The following is a 25,578-nucleotide window of genomic DNA, read 5'->3' on the forward strand; positions in this document are numbered from 1 at the left end:
TTACAACATGCGTGTCCGAATGAGTGTGCGAGTGAACCCCCTTCCCCCAACATATGCACTATGTACATACTACTCACGATAGCTTGTCTGCTGAATGCATCACAGCACATGTGCACTCACATGCACTCTCAAAGATCGACCTATATGTTTTACAATAACTGTACAATGTGCGCATGCAGAGGCACCAATACACTGACTCATCTACAGTATCTACTACAAACAAGTTGCATAGAATAATACCATCTGAAGCACTTAAACACACACACTTTTTTTGCTTTGCTCCATGTGCCCTTTTTCTTTCACTTGCCATCCCTTGTGATTCGAACAAAGCCACACACACACACACACACACACACACACACACACACACACACACACACACACACACACACACCACACACACACACACACACACACACACACACACACACACACACACACCACACACACACACACACACACACACACACACACACACACACACACACACACACACACACACACACACACACACACACACACACACACACACACACACACACACACACACACACACACACACACACACACACACACACACCACACACACACACACACACACACACACACACACACACACACACACACACACACACACACACACACACACACACACATCACTTTAATAGTCTTGCAGTGTCCTCTTGATGCAGCATCACGGAGTGCTATACCCTATCTAACCTCACTTTGTGCTGACACAGCCAAATCCACCCTAATGTATGCCAAATGGAAACAGAAAATAACGGACCAACCAAAACATGCCAACACACTGACACTTTATTACTTCAAATGTGCGCGCAGTTATTTTCGCTCACCGAGTTTTTCCCCTTGGTTTGACCCATTTCAGCTCTCCAACACTACTCAATAAAAGCCAGCAGCTGTGTTTACCTCTATTACTCATCTACTCACGCCTTCGCTTCGATCATTTTTTCTCTATTTTCCAACTGATGTGGTGCCGTGCTGATACCTGGTTGAAGCCGATAATTAAGAGGAGTTATGGTCCAGAGCTTGAACCTACATTTGTTTGAGTTAAAGCCAAAGATCCTGTGGAATGCCACAGGCACCCCAAATCGATTCCACATGTTGTTTGCATAATTTCCTTGACCTACAGTACAACTGAAAACAAAGTTCACCGTGATCCCTGCAGCATCCGAACGCAGGTCTGCTGAAACCATCTGCACCGAGGCTTGAGAGAAGCAGCTCCCCAAAGGTTCTGTAAAGGGAAACTCTTAAAAACCAGCTAAAAAAGGGTCCAAATCACAAAGTGCTGACTTTGAACACTCTTCCATCCTCTTTTCTTGGCTCCCTTCCTTTTCTCCTTCCCCCTGATCACCAACCATATTTGGCCAAAGTAAAATACACACTTGTCCGACAGGGGAAACATCAACATAGATAGACAGGCCTTCCATTGACATGCCTTTCCATCCTAGCCATGGAAACATGTTGAGCAACCTTAAAATCTGAGTCTGAGGGGAAAGTCATTTCCAGTAAGCACTGAGTGTGCTACCCCTAGAGATAGTGTCATTACAAGAAAAAATCAAAACGTGGATCACTGCGCTTGTCAGGCAGCATCACCTTAAATTCTGCCTCGGTTTGTTGGCAACTTTTCTTTATGTCAAAAGATAAGCTCGGGTGCTCTAGAGAGGTTAAAACAATAATAGGCTCTTAAAATAATTCCCCAGAGCAACGCAGCAAAATGTAAAATACTCACCGTGATGTTTGACGAGCTGTAATCACGCATTTTCCAATTGTTTTTCGTTCTGTCTGTGTTCAATACTTAGACGATAAGCTTCAGACGCACTGGCAGTTGCACAATACTTTCCCTACTCTTCTCTCTCTCTCCCTCTCTCTCGTGCAGAGTCACAAAACACACATGCTCTAGCACTCCATGTACACCCTTAACTCAATTTTGGTAAACAAACGTGGGCTGGACACTGGGGTCAAAGGTTGAATCCACATGAGAAATCGCAAAGGGAGAGAACATTTTGTCATCTTCTGACATGGTGCAATAACAGCCTTGGGGAGTTCAGCTCACATCCATCGCCTATTAATATTTGTCTTATTTCACGCACAGGCACTTCAACGTCACCACAAACGCTAACAGAATGGATTACCAGCACAATAACTGCAAAAATGTTAAGCTGTTTAACCCTCTCGGTCTGTAACCTTTTTGTCCTTATGACTTTTGCTCAGGTACATCTATCAATAAACAAAGTCACCCGTCTATTTGGGTGCCGTCTGTCTCACACATTGTATACGCATGCCCTTGACATGCTAGTCTATTGTAAGAGCATTGCAGTGTGTGTCATTGTGTTTCAGGGTCTTTGCCTATATAATAGTCTCCTGTGGCTGAAAATCTGTGTTTGACGCAACACCAACTCCCTGACCAGAGGCCACAGGATATCCCACAATGCACCTTGAGCACAACCGACCAATAAAACCCAACTCACTCCTCTTTGGCTTCGGCTTACAGTCAGAGACCCAAATGAATCCAGTGCACTGCGGTCTATCTGCAATCAATGACGATACACTCCGTAACACCCACCTGGATCAATGATCCAGCAGTCCGTCAATATGGCAGCAGTTAACCCGGCTGATTAGGGGTAATACAGGGAGTTTCACATCTCCCTGAATAAGACAGTGTTGTTAGATTGCACATACTACAGCGCAGCGCTTCTGCCTGAAAGATTCAATCTGTCAACGCGCACCCAATTTGTGTTGTGATGTGTAGCAGACAGATGATGCCTTTGGTGGGGAATCCTGCAGCGCAATTAAATGGGCTGGGCAGAGTAGTGTTGATGGACGGATGTAGTCTATCTGTTGGTGATTGGCTTTTTAATTGAGTCCCCCCACCTGCACTGATCTCTATCATAAGCCCTTGGACCGTGTCGGGGGTGGGGGGTTGAGCCATTGACGGAATGAGAGAGACAGTATAGCAGCTTGATGCTGACGGGGGGAAACTACTTGGTACTACTTTATATTGTTCATGATGAAAACCATATGATTTTTTATATCTGTATATTACTGTAGGCTATTTTTATTATATGTACAGCACTTTGGCTCTACCAATTTTTTTTTAGAAATGTGCTATATAAATAAAACTTGATTTGATATCATTCATAATCATATCAGGATTTCATCGAGTGCATGTTCTTGTGTAGTGATTTTAACCCAGACTATGATCTTCTCCTAACATTTTTTTCGTCATTTTTGTTCGAAAATCCCACTGAATATTCACCAGTGTTAAGCATGTCTTTTACATTACATTACATGTCATTTGTTAGACGCGTTTTTCCAAAGCGAGTTACATACATTGAGTACTGTGGACAATGCCCACAGGAGCAATTTGGGGTGAAGTGTCTTGCCCAGGGACACAACGACATGCTGACTGCAGTGGGACTCAAACTTGCTACCCCCTGATTCGAAGTCCATCACACTACCCACTGAGCCACAGCCTCCCTACGTCTTGATATTGTCTGCTGATTGGGTCGTTGCATAAACTTATGCAATACATGGATACAGTTTGTTTTGTTGAGTGCATGGACAACACACTTTTTTGTTCATTATTTAGGTACTGTTTTGAATTACTGACCAATTTGACTTATCATGACATAAAGTGAAAGACATTCAAACAGAATATGCCAATTCAAACATTTGAAAAGCCTTTTTCAACTCTTTAAAAAATGCTGTAAGAGGATGACAGCTATATGTTGAAATGACAAAGCACGCTACTTCAAATCACTTAATTCAAAAATGTACTGTTTTTCATTCACTTATTTTCTAACCTAGCCAATGACGTTATTTTTTAAACAAAACTCGATATCCACATCTTCAAAAAGTGAACAGTTGACTGTCATCAGCTAAGTACATCCAGTCAGAACAAACACTTTCTAAGATCAACAGCTCAGAAGCAAACTATTTGTGAGTTACCACATAAAGACGGTTTCTGTGGCTTTCGTGGTCTTTCAATATACTTTAAATGTACTTTATACCACGACTGATCTAAACAATGCTTTCAGTGAGCAGTGAGAGAAGCTCCTCTGCGGAGAGCCACTGAATCGTTAAGTGACAATAAAGATCCATTAAAGTCAGTTCAGTTTGAAGATTCAGTGTTAAGGATTTGTCCGTACGTGTTCTAAACACCACTAATGGCAGCTATACTATCTAGTGCTGACTGTGACACCTCGACATGTTGGTCAATGTTGTAGAAGTGAGACTGAAGTGTATTCTTCAGCATTGATTTATATTGTGATAAAAATACAATGCAGAATGACATTAATTTCAGGTAATGGCACATTTCAGAGATCCAATATGAATCTTCTTCGCTGCTCACTGACAGCGTAGAGTCTCTTCTGCATGTGTGCTAATATCAGCCTGCTTATTCATGCGCAGGGAGAAGACCTCTTTTGTAAATGGATTTAAGTGAGAGTTTAAATGGGCACTAATCTCACTCTGAACATCCGTGAGCTGCAGGGGGTCTGCTCAACACATACATGACCCAGCCCTCCTCCCTTCTGCCTTTTTTTGGTTGTTGATGAGACCCCCACTTAAAACGCACACATACACACACCCTACGGCTGTCACACAGTTAAAGGCAAGACAGGGCCTCTCTGCAACGCGGGGGTAAAGTCACAGAGGTCAGCGCTCAGTTTCCACATCAAACCCAGGAGCAGAGGCCAGTCTCATCTCCCTCCCACCCTCCTCCTCCCTCCGGCCCCCGCCTTCCCCTCCCCTTCACACACACACACACACACACCCTCCTCCTCCCCCTTGTTGGATGTACAAATGCCTTTGCTGTCAGCTCTGCCCTGGTCCCCTGTAATTGAAAATAACAGCCAAGGGCCAGCCCCCGGCCACTCTCCCCAACCTGGTGGCTCTCTGCCTCTCTGACAGCCAGCCATCAATACCAATGACTATTACCCTGGAAGTGAGAGTGCTGCCGATGACATCCAAGACACCACCCCTGCAACACTCCCACACACACACACACACACACACACACACACACACACACACACACACACACACACGCACACACACACACCTCCCCCCAGTGTCCTTCCTCCGCTACCCGAGCCTCCTAATGTTTAACCCGTTGCTAACAGTCTCGTTTCTCTGTCTCTAAGCGGCCACAGTGGGCAAGTAGGCAAACAAGCCTCCCTCTCTCTCTCTCTCTCTCTCTATCTCTCTCTCTCTCTCTCTCTCTCTCTCTCTCTCTCTCTCTCTCACACACACACAAACACACACCACAATGCTTCACACACATGCAACACCCACACATGCACAACTCTCTAAAGGCATGCGCAAAACTCTGACAAGCAGCAAACTTTGTTTTTCTAGTGAGAAGTGCTGAGAGAGAGTTTGGTGCTTTGGTCTCACTTTCACACTTACACCAAGGCATGCAATATTTCTCTACAATGCTGCTACTCTGCTCTGCTGATAAGTTATTTCAGAGGTAAATAAGCAATAAATAGGACAACTGCATGCAGCTGAAGTCAGGATGCTGATAATGCCCATGGTCATCAGTGTACAATCACTTTTGTTCCCTCTTTTGTTATGACAGCTGATGATTTTACATTGGGAATAAGTGTTTCAGGTCCAGTCAGCACCATGCAGGGTCTCTTGTTTTCCCCCACTGACAGACACCAAACACAATGCCATAGGTGATCTGAGCTGTCATCTGCTGTGACAGGGAAATGACAGCTGAACGACACGCACTGAACACAAGCACAAAGCCCAGCAACGTGACAAATGAAGCACACAGCAGCAGCCAGCAGAGGAACAGGACGAAAAAATGCACAGACCTTGTCAGAAGCTGCAGAGCCGTGGAGACTGTTTTCCTTTTCTACAATCCTCTCTGTCTCCTATCCTCCTCTCCCTCTCCTCTTCTCTCACTCTGCGTGTATGTACGTGTGTGTGACAATGTGTGTGTGAGAGTGTGTGAGTGAGCAGCTCCCTCCCCTTCTGCCTCTCAGCTGCTCAGCTCAGGCAGTTCTCAGGAAATGAATGGGAGCGCACAGAGAACTGTTGTACTTGCAAATGACTTACCCCGAGTCACATGATCCGCTAAATGTAGGGTGGGCCGGTGGGTGGAGGCTTCATAAGCAAAGGGAAGACAATATACTCTAAGCTTTAACAGCATGCATCAAATTACACGGGGGCCCTCCAGGGAGGTTTCCGACGCGTCCGCTCTCAGCCAGCCCTCTCTCCCTCTCTCCCCTCCCGGAGCGCAGCGGCGAGCACCGGGCTGGGGGAGAGCACCGGAGCCCCTCCCCGTTTAAAGGGGAGGGACAGGAAGGTGTGCGGAAAGAGGGGACAGTTTATAATTACTTTTTTTTTTACTTTTTTTTTATTTTCAGTGTATGTCGTGCGATAGTTGTTAGACCATTAGAATGTTCTGATAGTTTTCAAATTGTTTAAAACAATATTTTAATTGACTTTCAGCAGAAACAATTCCAATAAACTATTGGTAGATGGATCACAAAATTATTATTAATTAATTTTCAAACAAAAATGACAAAAGTCTTCTAATTGTCATCTGAACATATTTGTATTTTGGATAAAATACTTTACAATTATTTAGAAGATATTGATATTTGTGAAATTTGTAATAAAAAACAAAATGTATCATAACAATACACAGTAGGTCTACAACAAATGTGACATTATGCTGTAAACCTACTTCTTATTTTTATTATGAAAAAACTAAATATTTAATTGATCAACAATATCAGTTATTTTCTTGAATATTTGATTAGACCTTTGCTTCTTATCAGGAAATAGTACTGTATGGCATCAATTTGCTTGTTTTGTCCAAACAAATTGCAAAATTCAATGTAAATTACCACATTTTAGAAACTGCATGCAATTTGGGGAATTTTTGCTTCAAAATATCAATGAATTAACTAATGGTTTCAGCTCTGCCTGACTGAACTCCTCATTTCTCACCGTCCGTATACTGTATGTTTATGTGAACAATAGAGCTTTTATATTCTACTGGTTGGACTTCAGTTTCTGTCAAATGTCAAATTTCTCCCTGCTGTTAAAATGACCAGCCTTGAATATCATGCTGGAACATTTCCCATTAATGACTGCTTTTAAAATCTCTGCTGTGCAGTGCCTGAGCCATTGTACGCATGTCAGTTTTCCTACTGGTGTTCTCGAGCTTGATGAAAGGTATCTCTGTGGAATGAGAGGCTGATGCTGCTCGCGCCCACAGCCAGTCCCCTGGGAGCTCTAATTAAGGTAAAAGAAGCAGGACTCATCTGCATGGCTGATGGAGCTCATACCACTCTACATGGTGCTTTATCGTGGAGCTGGAGAAGCATGATTGAGAGAGCCATAGAGAGAGGGGGGGGGGGGGATACTATTTACAGTAGTACTGTGAGCCTGGTCCAACTGCTACCCACTTAATATTCATTCTGTTTCACTTCAGATACTGTGTCTTATGTTTGCAATGAATGGAAGATACAATTGTTGGGTGGAGACAAGATTAATAAGGTCGGATAGGCAGGATAGAGGGGTGGTTGGGGGATTGCAAGCTGGTGTATTAAGAGGTCTATTTAGTCACTGCCTGGTTTGGAGTGGCTATAGGTGTCCAATGTGAAGAGGGGCTAGGTTATTTAAATGAATAAACAGAAAAATGGAGATAAGGGATAATCAGCTGGAGAAGGCTGGTCAAATATTGCTTTTAAGGCATTTTTAAACATTTTGCTAAAGAGTGTGCCTGGAGATTTCTGATTGTCATTGGTTTAATATATCATTCTTTTAATTTATTTTTGGAAAAACTACATCATAGCTGATACAAGTGGATGTGAAATCAGCTCTACCCATAATTGTATTTGAAATAAGGTATTTGTTCAACAATTTCTATCCTCGTAGTCTCCAAAAAAGCTTTTTTTGTTTGTTTCCATGACACCTAGTACAAAACCTATAAGCACTGGCACCTACTGGCAAATCACACTGTAAGTGCAGCTCTGAGGGTTGAAGAAAAAACAATCAGAACTGAAGTGGCACAATTTGAATTGTTGTAAGATACATAGCTAAGTGCTCATTGCTTTTTTTTTGTATAGTGCAAAGGCCAGAGTACAAATTACTTGATAACAAGGTGGGTGGGACTCAATATTTTCTTTCTCGAAATAAGGAACACATTGCAAAACAGGAGTTAACCCTAAATCATTCAGCAAAAAGGATGAATGTATAGTGACAAAGCTAAAAAAGACATGTTGCTGAAAAACAGGAGGTGGCATGCATCTGGAACTGTATGATAAGATCAAGTCTATGTGTTGCTTCAACTGAAGCCAATGCAACATGCTGTTTTTTTGCAGAACACCATCAAACTTCCTCAAATGTCAGTTTCTGCCAAATCTGACACGTCCAATTACCAGTTGTTCCAAGCAATCAGTTTTTCTAATCTACAAAATGTTTTACAATTGCATAAAAACCACAGACACTTCAAATGACAGACATATGGTTTCTCATCTCACGCTCTTGATTGGATTGATAGATAGGAACAGTCAATTGCAGATTAATGGACATTACCAATCTCAGAGAAAGATTCAGATTTGCGTGATGAGAGGGTTGGCTAGTTAATAGGCACTTTAAAGGCTCAGTGTGTGTGTGTGATGGAACACTAATGTAACATCAGCCGTGAGGCCCGGTGATGATCCTTATAATGACGTCCTGAGGAGCTCTTTCAAATGAAATCCTCGCTGTGTAACTGCTGCCCCTGGAGTCCTGGCATGTGTTGAAGGAAGGCAGGCAGAGTGGAGCGCAAGCAGGCGCTCCGAGGGAGGAGTGTGGACGGAAAAGAGAGGGGAGGAAGCTACAGAAATCTGTTGAGGAGGGTATAAAGAGGAGGAAGAATGAGAGAGGATGATGGGAGATGGTCTGAGGGACATGGGGGAGGGATCAGGCGCGGGAAAGGAGGGATCTGAGGGGGGTCAGATGCTCAACTCAGACTCCCAGCTTCATAGTGGTGGGCTTATTAAACACCAGAGACACAAGTACCTTTTTCTCAGGGCTACATCCACTCCACATAGGTTGCTAATGCGTCACCCACGGGTGGGAGTAGTTCAAAGACGGTGTGGGTGTCTGGGGGCATCATTTGTGGAACAGCATAATAAGCTGTAAGACATCATCAAGAGCATTATCATTATCCACTTCCTCCTTGCATCATCTGACCCAATCTCATCAAATTATTGTAACACCATTCATCATTTAGTCACACACTACAAAATTCATACACTGAGGGGGCGAGTATTCAGCAAAGGAAGACTGTGATTGTCTAAGTAAAAAATGAAAAACAAATGTGTGTGTGTTGTGAAATTCTACGAGTGAACGATGTGATGCTCCCTTCCTGTTGTCTCTGGCTGAACTTTAGACTGAAAGAACAGACATGCCAGACGAGGAAGTAGGGAGCAGAGAAACTAAACACAACCTGTTACTGAACAGAGGGGGGGAGGGGTGGGAACAAGGGGGAGAAAAACACTCAAGAAATGGAGGACGGTCTCTTACTATTTGTTGAGTTAGGGTTATGACGCTATAAAACCTATTCTCTAAAGACTCATGTTGTATTATGTGCCTTTCCTTTTCAATCTACTTCCTACTTAAAAAAGGCACACACTGTCATAATGTATATCTCATTTTCCAGTATTTTAAATAGCCTTTGAATACAATAAAGAAAGAGTACAAATGACAGGATGTGAACAAAAAAAATCGAATCAAATGAGTGAATTGGCTGTGAGAAAAGTGAAGAACCAACTTGAAACCTTGAAAGTAGGAATGACAATATTATTCACACTGTCAGACAGCACTGGTTTCTAGGCGATGAAGTGCTCACCTCAGGAGCCTCTCTTTATCCCCTGCAGTCCCACTCTGTTCCCAATGTGAATGCCCAACACAATAGGGAAAAATACACAAAATGAGAAGCGCTTACTTTCAGCTTCACAAGTCAAGGTTTTTTTGTCCTGCAAAATGAAATCTGAGAAGCACAAAGGACTGGTCCCAGCCCGTTCGTCTGTCTGCCCGCCTGTCATGCACAATATCTTCGAAGGTTTTGAGAAAACTTTGGGGATTGATGCATGTCATGTCTCTCTTCCTTTGTGCTAAAAATGACACTGGTTTTCCAAAGAGGATTCTACTTCCTTACAAGATATTTTTGATGCTTAGAAATGTTTCTACCTGCCTGATTTGGCCAAAAGCTGTGGACCTTTTCTATTTCAGAGATATTTTAATTTGAGAAAACCTGAACTAATGCTGCATCTGACGGCTGCAAACAATCCTTCAAAATTCACATTCATAGCAAGGTGTCATGTTTGCAGCTGCTTTGCTCAAGCAAAAATTGAGCTCATGTGGCTCGGTACAAAAAGAAAAGTGTCACTTAAGAAAGCCACATGATACAGTCGTGTAACTGCTAGTTAAAATATGTTCTCTGAGTCTAGTCCGTTCTACAATATGTCTCCTTCAGTGAGTCCCTTCTCAGTATAGGTGTGCTGGAGGTGTCATGTTTCGACATTTCATTTGTACAAATGTATCCACGACTTCCTTACAGTTGCGATGTCTCAAAAAAAAATGTACATTTAGAATAGAGCAACAGCTATCTTACTCTGCACATAAATCATCAAGTAACAGCAAGCAAAACACATGTTTGAGTTCTGAATCAACTTTTTGGCCCAAGCCACAGACTTCACTAGGGAGATAAATAATGAGTAAAATGATCTGGTGGGAGTCAGTGGTTTCGCTTCAGATAATGTCTAAATCCTGCAATTATTTAAAGTGCACCTATCATGCTATTTTTAGGCAATAGCATAGGTCTCAGATATATAAAAATATATTAAAAAAAACATGTCTATGAAGTGTTTTGCTCAAAATACCAAACAGATCACCCATTCTAGCCATGCCTCATATCCCCCTATTTCACTTCCTGTTTCAAAAGTGCTGATTTGGGGTATAAAGCTTTAAAAAAAAAATTGTTACAAAAAAAAGGAGGGGGCTGAGCTCATGCGGGAGATGCTACCGGCACATTCTGCCGTGATGAAACGCCATATCATGGATTATCAAAGATTATTTCTGAAACAGTATGGAGCTCAAAGGCTTTCTCTCTTGCCGGTTATACCACAAGGTGAGTTCCTTTTTATTTCCTGCTTCTTCACACACATGCTCTGTGCAGTACAGGTTAGCTCTGAGTGTTAGCGATGCTAATGTAAACATGCACCGACCATATTATGTCCAAAACAGTCGGGCATTGTTTCTGATAGCAACGTTTCTGATAGGGGCGTGGGTGTAAAGCCAGCCTACATTTCCGATATGACGTCATATCGGACGCAAATCTGGATCAGCTCCGTTGTAGCACCGTTTTTAGAGATTTGGGTACGGAGGAAAAGAGAGAGGGTTTTATTTTCTGACGCTGCGTGAGTTTCCCGACACACCGGGGACACATATTTATGTATAAAAGACATCACAAAGTGCTTTTTGCATGACAGCTCCCCTTTAATATAATTATATTATTATTGTTGTTTTTTTATTCCTGTGTAAATATTGTGATCTCCTGTCCATCTTTCTTACAAGTATGTACATCGATATTATTCTTGTTTGACACATATTTTCCTTGACCATACCTTAATAAATCTAAACCTTGATGTCTTCATAGCACTCTTAATAAGAAATGGACAGCACATAATGTCTTGTCCTATTATATACTGATAAATACATACAATCCAAACATATTTTTATTTAATTAAATATAAGTATTGCCTCCTTTTAAAAATAGTTTTCATGTTCTGTTTTCACCGCTGCAGCAGCTGACTCAGAGGAGCCACTCCTCACATGACGCAATGCCTTGGTGACTTCAAAGTAATTCAATGTAATTTTGATGATTTGTTTTCAACAGATTGCTGAATTCATACAGTGGCTGATGCCAACTGAGGGTTTGGATATGGAAGTGGATGCAGTGCACACAGTATATTTCAAGAGTATGCAATGTTCCACATGTGTGGCTGATCTTAGGTTTATACGTCCACTGGGACCTCCGCGTCAGATGTATCCACCTTCCCAGAAGTATTGGCCTCTCAAGTCATACCATATTCTGATACATGGATATTATAAAAATGAACACGGTGAATAGCGCTATAAGCATTAAATTATTGATTCATACATACATTTATACATCTATTTATTCATGTGCATCTGTCATTGACTAATAGATTACAAGCATGCAGTGCTGTATGGTGTGTGACATGGACTCAGTAGCAATGATTTTATGTGCTTTTTTAACGATAAAATTGTTACTCTTACAAACAAAATTAATGACCTCTTGCCTTTGACCAGTATAGTGTTATCAACAGCTCCCGGAAACGTAAGTTCTAATATTACACTAGATAGTAAACTAGAATGCTTTTCAGCCATAAACCTTGAACAATTAAATTCAATGATTCTCTCTTCTAAACCATCAACGTGCATGTTAGACCCAATTCCAACAAAGCTGTTGAAGGAAGTTTTTCCATTAATTAGCACTTCTTTATTAAATATTATGAATATGTCTTTATTATCAGGCTATGTTCCACAATCATTCAAAGTAGCAGTGATAAAACCGCTTCTTAAAAAGCACAACCTCGATCCAGAGGTTTTAGCCAACTATAGACCTATTACTCAATCTCAATCTCAATCTTTATTTATTTATATAGCACATTTAAAACAACCTTCAGTTGACCAAAGTACTGTACAGGCAGTAACTACAATATTAAATAACACAATGGGAGAATTAAAAACATAATAAAAAGCACAATAACTAGAAACATATAAAAAATAAATAAATAAAAAACACATACAAATATAAAAATGTAATGTTCAACTAGTATTAAAAGCCAGTGCAAAGAGGTGAGTTTTTAGCTGAGATTTAAAAAGTTCAATAGACTCAGCAGTCCGGATATGTGCTAGAAGGCTGTTCCACAGTCTGGGAGCTGCAACACTGAAAGCCCTGTCACCTCGGGTTTTTTTCCTGCTCCGAGGAACCACCAACATATTCTGCTGAGCTGAGCGCAATGCTCTAGCTGGAGCATGGCGGTGCAACAACTCAGACAGGTAATGTGGTGCCAGTCCATGCAATGATTTAAAAACAACAAGTAAGTACTTGAACTGGATCCTGTAACTGACAGGAAGCCAATGAAGGTCTGCCAAAACGGGTGTGATGTGGTCATAACGTCTCTTCCCAGTAAGAAGGCGTGCAGCCGCATTTTGGACCAGCTGCAGGCGACGGATCAAACACTTGTCAACACCAATATAGAGGGAGATACAATAGTCTAAATGAGACGTTATAAATAAGTGGATTAGCTGTTCAAATTCCTTACTAGGAAGATAGGCTTTTACCTTCCCCAGAAGCCGCGGCTGGAAGAAGCTTGTCTTGACAACTGAGCTAATCTGTTTATCAAATTTAAAACAGTTGTCAAAGATGACTCCAAGATTTCTGACAGAGGGACGGCTGTAGGAGGCTAAGGGGCCGAGTACACTATTAAAGCCATCCAGGAGTTCAGACTGTCCAAATATTATAATCTCTGTCTTGTTTTCGTTAAGAGTCAAGAAGTTGATTTCCATCCATGATTTGATGTCTTTCAGACAGCTAAGCAAGGCAATAGATTCCTTATTTGCTTTTATAGGCAGGTATACCTGCAGATCACCTGCAAAGCAATGGTAAGAAATGTTATGCTTTTTAAAAATTGACCCCAGAGGTAGTAAATACAGACTGAACAAAATGGGGCCTAGGATAGAGCCTTGTGGGACCCCATATGCTAGTGGGGCTGCAGCTGAAGAATACTGGCCAAGATGCACAGAAAAGGTCCTTTCTGACAGATAGGATTGAAACCATTTTAGGACGTTACCTTTAATACCAACACACAGTTCAAGGCGTGATAAAATAATTTGGTGGTCAATGGTGTCAAAAGCAGCAGACAAATCTAAAAGCACAAGCACAGCAGAATTCCCAGAATCAGCAGTTAAAAGAAGATCATTCAAAACTCTTAGAAGAGCAGTTTCCGTGCTGTGGCGTGATTTAAAACCAGACTGAAACTTCTCTGATATGCAGTTTAAAACAAGGTGTGACTGCAGTTGCGCTAAAACCACTTTCTCTAGGACTTTAGACAGGAAGGGAAGCTTAGAAATAGGTCTAAAGTAGGAGAGAACAGAATGATCAAGGTTCTGTTTTTTTATAAGAGGCTGCACTACAGCGTGTTTAAAAAAGGTTGGAACGTAGCCTGAGGTGAGAGAGATATTTATCAAAGTTAAAATATATGACCCAATAGTATTAAAAACGTCTTTCAGTAGTCTGGGAGGAATACTGTCAAAGGGGTATTGTGATGGTTTCAATTTTTTAACCACATCAGATAACTCGGACAGTGAAACCAGGTCAAACTGCTCGAAGACAGCTGAGCACACAGGAGACACTGCTGGGTCTAAGGTGAGAGGAGGAGGTGAAGATCTGATGGCCAAGACTTTATCATTAAAAAATGAAAGGAACTTTTCACATAGAGTAGGTGATGGCACAACACAGGGAGAGTTACAGGGATTTAAAAGACAATTAAGAGTGGTAAAAAGGAACTGGGGCCTATTTCTGTTTTTGGACACAAGATTTGAAATAAAATGAGTTTTTGCACATTTAACAGCCCTCTGATATTCGCTTAAACCGTCTCTTACCCCCTAATCGCACCAGGAGCGTCTGCGCTGCGGCTGCGCCGCGCTGCGACCTCCTCCTGCGTCCTAACCCACCAGGCGCGTTTCAAAACGTTGCGGAAGCGGAGCGTCTTGTGTGCAGCCTCGCAGTTGTTGGATGAACATTCCACTTCCTGCCTGCGCCGCGCTGCGCCGCGTCAAAAATAGGATTCATCCTATATTTTAGAAATTCCTTGCGGCGAGTATGGAAGCAAACAAGAGACAGAAGTATTCGAATTGTATTAGACACCGAATTTATAGCATTGAAAATAATTACTTTGAAAATCATGTATCTGAATGTTTTTGCTCCGAATTTACCTATGTGAAATAAAAATGTAAAAATTCAAGTGAAAAAAATTCGAATGTTCAAATTCAGATCCCAAAAATTCGACGTCAAAAAATTCGATGTCAAAAAATTCGGTGTATAAAATTCGATGTCAAAAATTGCGTTGCAGCATCATCCGGGCTACTCAGACAGGATAAGCAATCGAGCCCTAATGCAATCAAACTGACTTGGCCTATCAGAGCACGGCTTTGTCAGTCATGTGATCACAACAACCCGGGAGAAAAATGACGGAGAACAGCGGGGCTCGCCGCTCGGGTAAGTAGTCAGTTTGTGCTCTTTATCTTACAAGCAGTGAGGGCTCGACAGCATTTGTATCTTACATTAGCTAAATGAGTGAAGTAGCCTTGTGCCTTGCTGTTAGCAAGCTCCGTAGTTATCATTAATTGAAGTGAATCACAACGTTACCGTGTCCTTTTGTGTGTGTGGGGGGGGGGGGGGGGCGGGACGGTTTGCAAAGTAACGTAACGATCACTTCGGTTAGATAAGTCAAGTAGACCATGCTACACTATACGAAATACTCTCTTACAAAAGCCCTGCATTTAAACATGTTAATGTTACTTTAGTAAAAGTATGCTAGTATAATTAGCAACAAGTGTTGTTAGAGTATTTAAAGTAGACACAAGTTATTCTATTATATTATATCATTTGATTTATTGTTATTACCGATGCACGAGTTGACTTAACTGTTGTAGTTGGAGCTCATTTTGAACAATGAGCTAACTAATGATTACTTTCATAATGGTGTAATGTGCCGACTATTTTCTACATTAATAGATGAAGGTCTGGTTTGTTCAAAGTCTCAAAATAGTAGGACCAGAGCCCGAGAGACTCTAGGGCTCTGAGTAGGACATGCTGTCATAATTACCCAGAGTCCGAAGTGACACCTTTACAATGTTAAAGCTGTTAGATAAATGTAGTGACGTAAAAACTAAAGTATTCAAGATAGTGTAGTGGAAAAGAGATAATGTTTTTTTTTTTAAATGTTACCAAAACAAAATCTCTTGTTTTGGACTGACAGCAATGATTCAAGAAATAGTAAATAAATAAATACACACACATCAATGTGTTGTGGATGGAACACAACAAATGGTGCTCTTACCTGTGATGCCTCCTCCACACATTATAACCAGACTGTATCATTCAAACTATAAGTAACAGTTCTAGCTACTTGACTTCAGACAAACAATTCAAAAGACAAAATCAACACAATGTATTGAAAGACCAATCTTTATTTCTCTCCTTTTGTTTGTGTTATTAAACCCTGTCAATCTAAAAAACTGAGCAACTCAACAGTTAACTTTATATTTCTTATTGTCCAAAGCATCTATTACACTATTTGTTCCCCTCTCATATTCACAGGATGGATGATTAGAGACTTTGGGGGAGACCTCAGCTTCATGAACGTCCTGTCTGTTGCTTTGGCCGGAGAGGGCTGAGGGTCTTTCCCTGCGAGGAGTCCTCCTCGCAGGGAAAGACCCTGCAGGCCTGAGGGAGGAGGACCAGACCTGATGGAGGAGGACTTACACCAGCTGCACCTACAGAACTTAGCCCATGCTGGGCATAGCTGTTACCACCTGCACAGGCCTAGCCTGTCAATTAACAGATTAACATTTAGTGTAACTTATGTATATTATTTCGTTTTTATTTATTTTTTAAATGGTGATGGTTCATGCTTGATAACTTTTAGTTCACATTTCAATAAATTGTATTTGCACTCCTTTTGTCCATTATCCTTACTGAAAATGTTAAATTACACATTCACATCTGACTGAAGATTGGTACCATTTATTTATGACGTTCCAAACTCGGCGGCACAAGGCACAAGTGATGTGAAGCTCAAAGTGCAAATGCATTTGATCAGCTGACTTTTTTTTTGCCAAACTTTATAGGCCTGACAATCACACTGTCTCTGTGCAACGTAAAACACAAAACAACACAAATGAAGTTCCTGTTAGACTACAAAACTAGTCAGTGTGCAGGTCTTTGTGTTACAATACAAGTGTCTCTTAGTGAATGTCCCGTACTGCTCTTAAATCTCATCACATCAGCTTCTCCTTTCCCTCTTGGATGTTCTTCTGGACCCTCAGAGAAAGAGAACATGGTGAAGCAGTCCTGTCTCTCAGGCGTGTCCTTTCCTAACAGAAATATCAAAAAACATATTATTGCTGAGCAAGTGTGTTATTTAAGAAAGAGGTGTGTTTGTTTGTTCATAAATATAATGATTTTTTATTTGAATGTGTTTTTTAAATCCAACAGTGTACTACAAAGATAATCAGATTATGAATAAACCATTCTAAATTCATCAACATTGAAATAAATGTATTATTAAAATAATATTTAACTGTTATCAAAACTTAGTGCAACTGTTGAAGCTTGCTCTGTTCGGTTGTCTCACTGAAAGACAAAGGGTCGCAGCTCTCACTATGTGATGTTGCTTGGTAAAATGTAAATGTAACCTTTTGCTAAGAAAGTACACTCAACATCACTGATGTGTAGGTGATCTAGTATTCAGTCATGTTTAATGGCATGTCTATCAGTGTATTGGAGTCATTACTTTATGCATTCTTTGTAAAGCATGAAAAAGGTGTACCTTGGAATCCGTGCTGAAGTTCTCTGCTGTTAGGAGTCCAGATCTGTCTCTCCTCCTCTGGTCCAGGTCTGTCTCTCCTCCTCTGGTCCAGGTCTGTCTCTCCTCCTCTGGTCCAGCCTGTCTGGATCACCTTAAGGACACTTTGAACAAACAGATGTAAAGTTACATGCGTGGGTTACAGACTTCTTTCCATGCAAACTACTTTTTATCTTCTTTTAAAAACAGGTCATAATCTTATTGTTATACTTAAGAAATTGCTGGATATCACAGTCCTTATACTGTATCAGTTTGATTGAGTATTATTGTGTAGGTCCTTTTTATTTTACTATTACTTTGGATGAGGTTTTCATGAGTCAGTCAAATTAATTTGTTTTCATATGCCATATTCATATGTATCACACACGTGAGGGTAAGACACAAACCTATTGAACAAATGCAATGCAATGGATAAGCTTAATTTCCACTGAAGTCACAGATAACGTCATATATCATATTTAAACAAATCATTTCCTTGTCACTAAAGCATTGACTACTACGCTATTCATCGTCCTTAAATGCAGGAATTAAGTTACATGTTCTGTTCTACAGCCACGATGAGGCTGTTTCTCAAGTGTGAGGATAATACAATTAAAAGAGGCATTGGTAATAATATTAAAAACAACAATGTTTGGGTCGTTCGTCGAATAGGCGGTTAGCTGCAATAAATAACTCCAGTTCAACAAACCATATTACAATATCTAAGGGAGCGTTATTATCTTGAAATGTGACGTTCATATTTTAAAGATACACATATTTCATTGTGAGGTTGATTTAATATACACTAAGCCTCTCTTCAACAATACGTTGACGTTAGCTAGTCTATTTTATGCTATAGTAGAGCATAGCGAATTTAAATGAACCTTAACAATGCATACAGTAACCTAAATAGCAAACTAACTATCTAACGTACAAAGATGACCTTATTTTAGCAACCTCGCACAGAAGCCTTTTGGTAGACAGTAGCATCCCACTTAATGTTTTACACTCTTGGATGCTACGCATAGCATCGTTAGCACAGATGGAGCTACGATTGCTCAAATGCTACCCCAACTCTAAACATTCATTAACGTTAGCTTAATAAAAAACACCAGTAACATAACATAAAGTACGCAGGGTTGACTTACCGAAGAAACTGCATTCATGGACGGTCTGTTTCAACCGCAGATAAATCCTATATTTGCAGGACGAATAGTCCACCAGGAGCCAACACAACAAACACGGCCGAGTTCAAGTAGTGTTCTCCTCATGCGATGAGCCGCTGTAGCATCACGGAGCTAACGGAGCTAGCAGAGAGGAGCTAGGAGCAGCAGCCCCGTTGTCATGAAGGGGGAATCTAACTATATACAGAATATGTTTTTGTAGATCCAAGCTAGAAACATGTTCATTTTCTGATGTTAAGTTGGACATTTTAACAAAGGGTCTACGGGAATTGCTCCCATCTGCATCCATCGCCTACAGTTTGCAGCATTGGGCTTCACCGCACTGTCCCGGGGTTTGCCGCTTGGCTCTGATAGGCCAGAAGTCGGTTTGATTGCATTAGGGCTCGATTGCTTATCCTGTCTGAGTAGCCCGGATGAGGCTGCATCGCAATTTTTGACGTCGAATTTTACACACCGAATTTTTTTACATCGAATTTTAAACACCGAAATATTTGACGTCGAATTTTTTTCACTTGAATTTTTGGGATCTGAATTTGAACATTCGAATTTTTTTAACTTGAATTTTTACATTTTTATTTCACATAGATAAATTCGGAGCAAAAAAAATTCAGATTCATGATTTTCAAAGTAATTATTTTCAATGCTATAAATTCGGTGTCTAATAAAATTCAAATACTTCTGTCTCTTGTTTGCTTCCATAGGCGAGGAGCTTCTGGGATGCTTCGAGCCGCGGCGCAGCGCGGCGCAGCGTGTCTGGTGGAATAGCACCCATTGACTAGAGTGGCCGCGATCGCTAAAAACGCCGCAGCCGCAGCGCAACGCAGCGCAGACGCTCCTGGTGGGATTAGGGGGTTAGAATCCCCAAGGAGACGTGAAGTTTATCCTTCTTCCATCTCCTCTCTGCTCGTCTACATGCGCGTCTCAGGGCGCGTGTAGAGTCAGTTAGCCACGGTTCAGTCACAGGTTTAGGGTGTCTGGCCGTGAATAGAGCGATCAGGTCCAGAATATCCGTGCAAGTAAAAAGGCTGAGAATTTCCTCAGCACTGGCATCACATGAGTCATTTAACGTGGAAAGCACAGAGTCATTGAAGGCAACGGAAAACTGTGACGCTGTCAGAGGATTCACTCCGGAACGCACGAGTCAACTTGAGAGCAAGGCAGCATCATAGTAAATAACATAGGCAAATGGTCCGAAATACCAGTGTCACAAATGTTCCTGATACAAACATCTAAACCATGAGACAACACAAGGTCCAGTGTGTGTCCCTTCTCATGTGTCGGGCCATTAACCGACTGTGTAAGATTAAAAGAGTCAATGAGATTCATAAAATCTTTGACGAGCGGTCGGGAATCACAGCACACATGAATATTAAAATCGCCAATAATTAAAAATCGATCAAAGTTCAAGATAACCCCCGCTACAAAGTCTGAGAATTCCTGAATAAAATCCTTATTGAACTTCGGAGGGCGATAGATCAAAGCAAAGAGCACTGGAAGTGTTAAGTGTAGTTTGAAAAGTTGCAGCTCAAAGCTGGAGAAGCTGTTCGACGGAGTTTGGCGGCAGTTAAAGCTGGATTTAAAGACCGACGCCAGACCTCCACCTACCGGTGGTCCGCGGGGTGCTGATAAATGAACAGTCAGGTGGTAGAAGTTCCGAAAAAGCTGTTAACTCACCAGCACGAATCCACGTCTCCGTCAGAAACATAAAGTCAAAATCCCGGGATTTAAAAAAGTCATTAAGCAGGAAAGTCTTGATAGCTAGCGATCTAGCATTGATGAGTGCCAGGCGGAGAGTAAGCTCCTCTCTTCCCGGTTTTTGAGTAAAATCCAGTGGGCGAAGGTGTCTGTGATCCACGCCACCCCTGCGTATCCGCCTGGGGAAATTAGCCTGCTCCGGTAGGCTCACTGAGCGGCCATCCGGAAAGACGTGGAGGAGCCATCTCTGCCTAATCATCGGGACTATTTCTAATCTTCCGTTCCTCTCAAAAATTATTGAGAAAGCAGTCGCAAAACAGCTGTGTGATTACTTAAAAAGCAATGATTTATTTGAAGATTTTCAGTTTGGCTTTAGAACACATCATAGCACAGAGACAGCTCTGGTTAAAGTCACAAATGACATTCTAATAGCCTCAGACACGGGACTTGTCTCTATTCTTGTTTTGCTCGATCTCAGTGCTGCATTTGATACTATCGACCATGATATCCTATTGCAAAGACTAGAGCACTTAGTTGGCATAAAGGGAACTGCTTTAGGCTGGTTTAGGTCCTATCTATCTGAACGCTCTCAGTTTGTACGTGTCCACGATGAATTTTCCACGCAAACCAAAGTTAGCCATGGAGTGCCACAGGGCTCAGTGCTCGGACCTATTTTGTTCACATTATATATGCTTCCGTTAGGCAATATTATAAGGAATCATTCTGTAAACTTTCATTGTTATGCAGATGATACTCAACTATATTTATCAATCAAGCCTGATGAAATCAATCATCTAAATAAAATTCAAGACTCCCTCAAGGACTTAAAAACGTGGATGACCTTGCATTTTTTGATGTTAAACACGACCAAAACTGAAGTTATTGTACTTGGCCCGAAGAATCTACGAAACAAATGATCTAAAGATATACTAACTATGGATGGCATTAATTTGGCCTCCAGTGAGACTGTACGGAATCTTGGTGTTATATTTGATCAGGATTTATCCTTTAACGCCCACATAAAATCAATTTCAAGGACCGCCTACTTCCATCTACGTAACATTGCAAAAATCAGGCATATCTTGCCTCAAAACGATGCAGAGAAACTAGTCCATGCATTTGTTACTTCAAGGCTGGATTATTGTAACTCCTTATTATCAGGGTGTACCAAGAAGTCAGTCAAGTCGCTTCAGCTGATTCAAAATGCTGCAGCTCGTGTACTAACCAGAGTTAGGAAAAGGGACCACATTACTCCTGTTCTGGCTGCCTTACACTGGCTCCCTATAGAACACAGGATAGAATTTAAAATTCTTCTTCTCGCCTACAAAGCCCTTAATGGGCAGGCGCCATCTTACCTTAAAGAACTCATTATACCCTACTGTCCTAGGGCATTGCGTTCCAAGAATGCAGGGTTGTTGGTTGTTCCTAGAGTCTCTAAAAGTACAATGGGAGCCAGAGCCTTTTCTTATCAAGCTCCACATTTGTGGAATCAGCTTCCAGTTTGTGTTCGGGCAGCAGACACCCTATCCGATTTTAAGAGTGCGCTTAAGACCTTCCTTTTTGATAAAGCTTATAGTTAGGGCTGATTAGATTCAGCCCCTAGTTTTGCTGATATAGGCTTAGTTTGTCGGGGGACATCTTACTTCTTCCTTCTCTCTGTCTATACCTGTGTACTCGCATGTTCCGATTAACCCAGCTTCCCCAAATGTCTTTCTTTTTGGTGTCTATATACGCCGGGATCCGGAGTCATGGATGATCCTGCGGCCCTGTGTCCTGGATCGCGAGCCCTGGATCTTGAGTCGTGGCTGTGGTCCTGGATCATAAGTCCTGGATGGATATCCTCATGGATTCATCTTCCTATTACACACACATGCATTTCCAAACATTTGGACTACCTATGTTGCAAATGTATTATCTTTTTAATTTACACACGGCATCTATTGCACGTCTGTCCGTCCTGGGAGAGGGATCCCTCCTCTGTTGCTCTCCCTGAGGTTTCTCCCATTTTTCCCTTTAAACTGTGGGTTTTCTCCGGAAGTTTTTCCTTGTACGATGTGAGGGTCTAAGGACAGAGGGTGTCGTATTGGCTGATATTCTGTACAAACTGTGAAGTCCACTGAGACAAATGTAACATTTGTGATATTGGGCTATATAAATAAATATTGACTTAATTAATTTGACAGAAAACACAAACTGAATATGTGGAAATGATCTTAAATATAAAACACACTTTTTGATTGCAACACTTTTATACGGTGTGACTAGTCACGTTTGACGGTGTGACTAGTCACGTTTCTATCGCCTCGAACTTCCACTATGTTCCATTGCAATAAGTGAAGATGGGAAAGTATTGAAGCCACCAATACTGTAAGACAGTGAAGACATAATGAAGAGGAAATGGAAAAGTAAATGATATGATAAAAAATCCAAAAAGAATGATCGTGAGAAATCCAGAAGAACGGTAAAACAAAGAAATGAAGCGTAAGGACATCTGCTTGCTCAAGGGCCTCCGCTGGTCTTGTAGATATGCATGCATGTGTGTGTTCGTGCATGTGTTTGTCCAAGCATCAGTACACCTGCACAGACTGAGTGGGTTGGCTCAGTGGGTTGGCTCAGTGGGCTGGCGTGGATCTCCATGGATCCCCCTCCAGGCCAGCTCTCTGTCAGGCCCTGCCAAGGTCAGCCTCCTGCCAGGGGTGGGGGGGGGGAGCAGGGGGGGGGGGGGGGGATGGGGACGCTTCAGCATGACCACCAGGGCCTCAGCACGCTGTGTCTAATAGCAACTGCAAAGCTCTTGCACACACTCCTAGGATGAACTTTAACACCAATACAGAGACACAGAATAAAGTCGCAAACAAGCAAGCGCTGACAGACACAGGGATAGATTCAAGGGAAAGGTGCCTGTAGCAAGCCTCTGACATTTATTACTCTGATAAACAAGATAAGACAAACAAAAAAAGAGATGGAAATAGTTCAGATAAGCTGACAAAGTAACTATAGCTCCTGAGCTTAAGAGGATGAAGGAGTAGCTAGGAAAGTTAACAAGGAAACCTGTGTGTTTTAAAACAGCAAGCTCCGTATTATGTCCATTCCAGAGCTATCCATTACCTGGATCGGCTTACCGGGTGGATAGGCCCACTCTGAAGCCACCCTGAAATACCCAGGTCAAAAATAAACACAGAAGAAGTGCTGCAAGGAATACCATGAAAAAGGTTGAAAATTAGATTAGGCAACACCACAGAGTGAAAATGTAACACCTTGACAATTGAGTGGGGATGGTTCACCACGGCGACAGTGGAAACAACTCGAACCCAACGTGAACTGGAGTGATGATGGGAACATCAAGCTTCTGCTTCACTTCTTGTTGCTATGAGTTTTAAGATGCAGTGGCTAAAACATAAACCTCCGCAAAAATGGTAATGACACCTGAATTGTAAGGCAGCATTGAAGCAATTATCCACTGCCACTCCTCCACACCCCCCCCCCCACTGCTGTCAAGACTGTCATCAATGGTGTGTGTGTGTGTGTGTGTGTGTGTGTGTGTGTGTGTGTGTGTGTGTGTGTGTGTGTGTGTGTGTGTGTGTGTGTGTGTGTGTGTGTGTGTGTGTGTGTGTGTGTGTCCATGTGTGTCCATGTGTGTGTACAGAGGCTGATCAGCCACCAGAGACCTCAGTGTTGCTCTTTTGTTGCTCTTCTCCCAGCCAGCAGCCCTTTGGTTTTGTTGCGGCGAGACCTCGTGTTGTTCCCCTTTGGCAGCTCAACCCCTCCCAGACTCTCCCCCATCACCTCCTTCCTCTCCCTCACCTCCCTCCGCTTCCCTCCCAGGCGTTGGGTAGAGAGGGAACAGCCAGTGCTCTCCAAACACAAGGACAGAAGCTGCCAGCAGGTAGCCATGGCAACAGCTTCTCTCTCACCCGCCACTTCCCCGCTCGGTAAAAGGGAGTGTGGAAAATCGCAGGGCCCCTCTCTTCTCTCTACGCTCTCACACAGTCCAAATTAGACGGGTCACAGTGTTTTTCTGGCACCCGTTTAAATAATCATAGAGATGGATGTGCATAGAGGGAGGAGGAGGAAGAAAGAGAGGTGAGGCGGGGGCACACCAAAGGAAGTAGAATGGGGGTGTTAATCAAAAAAACGCGGATTGCTGCACAACAAATGATTTTTTCTGTACCAGACATAAACCTGTGGTGGGTGGAGACAAGGATGCTTGAGATATTTGCGAAGCCACAGAGCAGAACTTATCTCGCTAATGCAAGTGCAGGAGGGAAGGCTCAAGTCATAAAAATGTGTAGCCTACTGCTGTGTCTCTGTGAGAGCATGTGAATGTCTGGGAGACAAATCAATTTCTTGTACCAAGCTGAAGGTTCAAATCTATCTCTGTAACTTGTAGTTTAGTGCCTGAAACATCAGCACAAAGTAGATGAACAGAAGTGCTTATCCAGACCTCTTCAACTCTCATTTGCTCAAACATTGCCGCTGGCAATATACTGTGCAGCAGAGGTCTTACACACTTGTTATGGCGTACATGTTTCAATACACTCCTGCAGCAGGCTAGTGTAAAGCTCTTGGTGTCCTTCTCAAAGTGTATGTATCTATGGAAAGGAGCTGATTCTAATAACAAGACATTGGATGATGGAAAACCCAGAAATGTTTTCTTTTCATGAGCCGCTGCCACGGGCCTCCGCTGGTATAAAAGCATGCTGGCTTTTGAAAATAATTCAACTCTGCTTATTTTCTACTTGATTTAATCTGTGCAAGCCTTCCCTCATCAGGCCGTGGTTTTGATATTAATCCAAAATAAATCAGGTTCACTTTTCAGCAATATGTTGAGCCTGCACCAGCAGCAGAAAGAAAAACTTTAGAATACAGCCGTGGGATTACATCACAGCTAAACAATGTCTATTTTTACCTCAGCTAAAGTTTTTCTTACTTCCAGGAAATTCCAAAACAGGAGAAATCTCAGCAATTGAGCCCAGTGCTGAAAACATTAAATTAAAGTGCAGCCATAA

At 41.9% G+C, this 25,578-nt stretch overlaps 1 protein-coding gene across 3 annotated transcripts in view; it reads right to left on the reverse strand.

Annotated features, from left to right (window-relative positions):
* klf12b (Kruppel-like factor 12b) overlaps nucleotides 1–6,276 on the reverse strand; it is a 36,855-nt gene extending 30,579 nt beyond the window's left edge. The window contains exon 1 of one of the 3 annotated variants that reach the window (XM_034213507.1): nucleotides 6,088–6,276. In XM_034213507.1, coding sequence (XP_034069398.1) covers nucleotides 6,088–6,181 — 94 coding nt within the window. In that variant the 5' untranslated portion in view covers nucleotides 6,182–6,276. Of the gene's footprint in view, nucleotides 1–1,750; nucleotides 3,037–5,843 lie in introns of those variants that run through there. The other 2 variants (XM_034213508.1, XM_034213509.1) reach the window with 2 other exon arrangements.
* Nucleotides 6,277–25,578: the final 19,302 nt, after the last annotated feature.

The sequence above is a fragment of the Gymnodraco acuticeps genome, unplaced genomic scaffold, assembly GCF_902827175.1.
Source record: "Gymnodraco acuticeps unplaced genomic scaffold, fGymAcu1.1, whole genome shotgun sequence".
Lineage (NCBI taxonomy): Eukaryota > Metazoa > Chordata > Actinopteri > Perciformes > Bathydraconidae > Gymnodraco > Gymnodraco acuticeps.